Below are 5,160 nucleotides of genomic sequence, written 5' to 3' on the forward strand. Positions count from 1 at the left end.
CAAATTTTGTACCAATATTATTTCATAATTTGAAATACGATTCTAAATTATTTCTAAGATGGATTTTGAAACTAGGTGCTAAATACACACGGAAAAATAAAAAAGCTCTAAATATAATGCCAAACACAAAAGAAAATTATGTTACAATTTCCATAAATAACGTAGTTGTTGATCAATATGAACAACAGTATGACGTATCAAAATGTAAAGAATGCAATAAAAAATATAAGAATGAAATTATTGAAACCTGTAAAGAATGCAATTCGAAAACCATCATTAAAAAGAAAGGAGATATTAATAATATACATATGGAGGTGAGATTCATTGATACATTTAGATTTATGGACAAAAGTTTAGATTCATTAATTAAAAACTTACTCGATGTAAACGATTGTTTTTGTTCACGCTGCAAATCTGTCCAAGAAATAACAAATATGAAGTTACTTCCTATAAACGAACATGATGTACTTAAAATGATTGGGAGATGCAAAAAGTGTAATGGAAATGTATTTAAACCTGTTGATTATTCCAAATTTAGAACTATGTTAAAGAGATTTAAAAAAGAAGACTTACATTTAGTTCTACAAAAGGGAATTTATATGTATGAATGGATGGACTCTTATGCTAAAATGTATGAGTTATATTTGCCTAGCAAAAGTAAAGAATGGTATTCAACTTTAAATGATGAAAATGTGAGCCCTTGTAAACTTAAATTTGCACATAAAGTATATAGACATTTTAAATGCAAAACTATAAAAGAATATCATAATTTATACTTGAAATTAGATACTGTTTTATTACATGATGTTTTTGACAATTTCAGAGAAAAATGCTATAAAGAATATGGTCTTGACCCTGTATATTATATATCTGCTCCACATTTTGCTAATGATGCTTCATTAAAATACACTGAACAAACATTAGAATTATTATCAGATAGGGAAATGTATGAAACATATGAAACTGGAATAAGGGGTGGAATATCTATGATTCCACATAGATATGCACTAGCTAATAATTGTTACTTTTATGATAATAAAATTGGAAAGACTGTTAAACTATCCAAAGAAAAAGCGATAGAAAAAGGTATATATAACAGTAAAAAGCATGTTAGCTATATTTTATACTTGGATGCTAATAATCTATATGGATATGCGCTTAGTCAACCTCTTCCTATAGGAGAATTTAAATATGAAGATGTAAATGATTTCACTCTTGAAACAATTAAGAGCTTACCCTATGACGGAGAATATGGTTATTCGTTTCTCGTTGATTTGGATATCCCATTGGAATTACATGATAAATTTAAAAATTATCCAATGTTACCCGAACATTATGTACCTAGTTATGATGAATTATCCGAATATCAAAAAGAAATGATATCTAAGGGAATTGGTAAAATACCAACTGGCACTCCCTTACGGAAAAATACACTCAACTTTTGGGTGTTGACCATTAAAAAAACATCAAAAAAAACCTTCAAAGTTGGGTGTGATTTCGGACCATTGATTGAAGGTTAACCTTTAAATGATAGTTAATTGATGGTTAACCTTCAGTTAATGGTTAATCCTTAAAAATGACGGTAACCCTGAAAATAAGAATCCTCAAATGAAAGTAACACCCAAATGAGAGTAAACCCCATATTTGAATGTTCTCAATTTGCATTCGATAATATATGCAAAATCATCATCAGATGCGGGATTTATATACATATACTCTTATTAGGGTATTACTCTCATTTTCATTTCAGATTCCCTAAACAAAGTAGTAAATGAATGATAAAAAAAATCAACTCTGATTTCTTATTTTTAATTACATCTTTCAAAAATTCAACTTTTATTTCTCTAAATACGATGGAAAGTATAATTTATGAAACAAATCATATAATATCAAATAAAATATATCAAATAAAATAAGACGTAAAGTATTTTGTATACATTTAAAATAAAACTTGTATTTAAAATCTAATCTTGTATTTAATCTAATTTAAATAAAAGAAAAATAATCTTTTCGATTTTTTTTTAAAGCTTGCTGCAAGTTTTGTACTTATATATATATATATATATATATATATATATATATTATAATAGGCATTGTATGTTGAATCAATCATATTAAGCTTTTTCTGAAGTCGAGACTTTTTTGAAGTTCCGTGCGACATTCTTACATTTATTAGTTACTGCAGTATTGAATAACTGTTCCGCATTGTTCACATTTTTAAATGTGAGTAGTACATAATCTGTAAACAAATATATAAATTATTATTAAAATTTTATAAATTCATTTTAATTTTAATTTTAGTTTTCTTGCACACAAATACTTCTTGTTCGCAGTATACATATGTATTAATATTACAGTGTTAATACAAATTAAAAAGAATAGCAATTAATTGATTAAAAATGCGATAAATTAAAAAAAATCCTTATAATGTTTACCTTTTATTGCATTAAATTTATGATCTTGGTCCAAAGGTTTTTTTTTCCTCTCTATTGAACTTTCTATTGATTTTATGTTGTTCTTTTTTCCTGTTCTAGATGAACACGCAATCTCTTGTGTTGAAAACAAATGACCCATTAAATCGCAGGTCATTTTACCAATATCAGAAGTCCGAATTTTCCGCATAATACTTTCCGGAATATTGACTCCTCGACTAAGTGATATCATATTCTATATAACAGATGATAACAATAAAATATAGTGAAAACTCTCAAAGAATTAAAAATTGCAGATAAATTCTCATTTTCCATTATAAAAAAATATACGAAAATTTGCATACATTTTAATTTTGCACAAGATACGATCAATTTACAGCGAATATATAGTACATATACCTTGTCTACACAAGCATTATTCGCACTTTGCGGATTCTCTGCAGACGATGCCATATTTACTTTTACATCTGTTTCGACTTTCTGCAAAATACATAAACATACAGAATTTCAATTTGTACATACAAGATATTAATTTATAACAAGTAATACATATACCTCTCACTTACACAAGTCATATCATTGACAATTTGCAAACTTTTTGTAGGCGATGCAATATTAATTTTGACATCTGTATCAATCTTGACTTTCTGTAAAATATTTTCATTATTGCACAAAATTATTTCATTTTTATTAATTGACGTATCAATGGGAAGAACTTTCTCAACATTAACCTCATCATTTATTTTCTCATTATCTTTTTCTAATTGCTGCACCTGTAAAATGTATATTAGAAAATATAAAGACAAACATTTTCATAACTAATAAAATAAACTTTTAATAGATGTATAATTTATAATATAAGTGATATTCTTACCAAATCATCAGAACGGACAATCCTTACATTTTGGGTTAAATTTTCAATACTTTGTAATTTTTGTATCACCCGGTCTGCTACAGTTTCTATTTTTGTTATTTCTGTAATAAAATTTGTATTAATTTATAATAACAATTATATTTTGAATGTATAATGTTTATTTCGTTTCATCGTTTACTACTGTATTCATTAAATATTAGATAACCCGGGAAAAAATGGCCCATATATAATTATATATGAAATATGCTCATATATAAATATATACAAATATATATGATTATATATAATTATCATATGATGTATATATAGTTATATATAATCCTGTATGATGTAATATATTGTCATATATAACCGTATATGAGATTATATATATTTATATATAATTTTATACAATTATATATATATTTTATATATAATTATATATGAGTATATTTCATATATATTTATATATAATTATATATAATTATATATAATTATACATGGACTTTTTTTCCCGGGAATATTTATAGTTTTTATACTTTTTAATACTGAGTTCGCTATTAGACTTTCTTGCTGTTGCTGAGTACCATTCATATTGAACGTTTTTGTTTCTTCCTTTTTGTTCGATGGCTTGTAATTTTCATCGTCAGATGAAATTAATGTTTCGTCTTCATCCGAAGAAGTACACCACTAAAAATGAATGACATTGAAAAACAAAAAAATAGAATGAATATAATAAGCACATTGGATGCTTTGTTATTTTAATGCATTGATTCGTGAATCTATGTGATCAAGCGATGGTCGTATGTGACCATAAATTGCACAAATATCGCAAGTTTGCAGCATGCAGATAAAAGATAGTAAAAGACATTTACTTACATTTTTTATATAAGATGTTTGTTTTTTTAGATTAGGCAACATATTTTGTTGTATCAACGCTCCAGCTTTCATTTTAGATCGTTTGTTAATCTGTAAAGATCGAGAATATATAAAAATATGAATATACTAATATAAGTATACGAATGATTTATAATAACATTGACATTTAATCATTATATTTACTTTCAATTCAGTTTTTCGTTTTTTAGTACATTGGTTATATTCATCATCATCAGACTCATGGTCATCAGTAAATGATTTTTTCATCAATTTCTTTCTATCACCCTTACATGGATTTTTAATATTAAATTTCTGTATTTCTAATAACTGTCGATGCATATCTGTCCATTCTAGAAAAAATAATGTTCACCGAGTATCGATGTTATTATTGCAGTTACATGAGCAAATTTGGTTATATTGTAAATTTTCTAATAATAAGTAGGCCTCATCAAATATTCTTGAACGCGCTCACTCGCTCACTCACTCGTCCGCGTCGGCTTGCTTACTCGCATGCAGTGTGATATACTCGATTCATTAATGCGAACATCGGAGCCCTTATTAATTATAAGATTTTAGTTGCTATATAAGTAACTTTTATTTTACAGAGATTTTATAGATTAATTTCTATTTGGTAAAAATTTATATTTGATTATATAAATGTATGCATATGCATTATATAAATGTATGTATTGCATATATATATACCTCCAAATGCAAGAATTTTGATTACCGTCGTATTCCAATCTTTTTCTGTTAACGTTTTAATGATTTTTTTCATTTTCATCGCACTCTTAATGTCACAAGAGGGCCATGATATTTGAACAGAGTTTCCTTTATTTACTAGTTCTTGTAACATTTCATCGTTGTACTTTATTGTTAACCATTCTCTAAATCCCACAGCGATACTATTATTTTCATTGACGAATTCGACGAGCAAACAATCATTGTTATTCATTATATACAAATAACGATGAAATCTCAACTATATAAAGAACC

General features: G+C 26.3%; 1 protein-coding gene across 1 annotated transcript; it reads right to left on the reverse strand.

Moving 5' to 3' along the window:
* Positions 1-2,114: 2,114 nt before the first annotated feature.
* Positions 2,115-4,933, reverse strand: LOC138943444 (putative leucine-rich repeat-containing protein DDB_G0290503). Its single transcript, XM_070314299.1, has 9 exons — positions 4,870-4,933; positions 4,348-4,514; positions 4,165-4,254; positions 3,825-3,975; positions 3,307-3,407; positions 2,999-3,205; positions 2,832-2,912; positions 2,436-2,667; positions 2,115-2,239 (listed from the first exon to the last, which is right to left on the reverse strand). The coding sequence occupies exons 2-9, from the start codon at positions 4,501-4,503 to the stop codon at positions 2,115-2,117; spliced, it is 1,143 nt and encodes a 380-aa protein (XP_070170400.1). The 5' UTR covers positions 4,504-4,514; positions 4,870-4,933.
* Positions 4,934-5,160: the final 227 nt, after the last annotated feature.

The sequence above is a fragment of the Polyergus mexicanus genome, unplaced genomic scaffold, assembly GCF_030449975.1.
Source record: "Polyergus mexicanus isolate NDT 795.1 unplaced genomic scaffold, iyPolMexi1.0 SCAF_26, whole genome shotgun sequence".
NCBI classification, from domain to species: Eukaryota; Metazoa; Arthropoda; class Insecta; order Hymenoptera; family Formicidae; genus Polyergus; species Polyergus mexicanus.

What these genes read in the sequence shown, in the direction of transcription:
- LOC138943444 (XM_070314299.1), bottom strand. Translation starts at nt 4,503, where the DNA reads ATGCATCGACAGTTATTAGAAATACAGAAATTTAATATTAAAAATCCA. An exon ending in TTGTCCGTTCTGATGATTTG is followed by an intron (nt 3,206 to 3,306) that starts GTAAGAATATCA and finishes TACATTTTACAG; the next exon opens with GTGCAGCAATTAGAAAAAGA. An exon ending in TTGTCAATGATATGACTTGT is followed by an intron (nt 2,913 to 2,998) that starts GTAAGTGAGAGG and finishes TGTATTTTGCAG; the next exon opens with AAAGTCGAAACAGATGTAAA.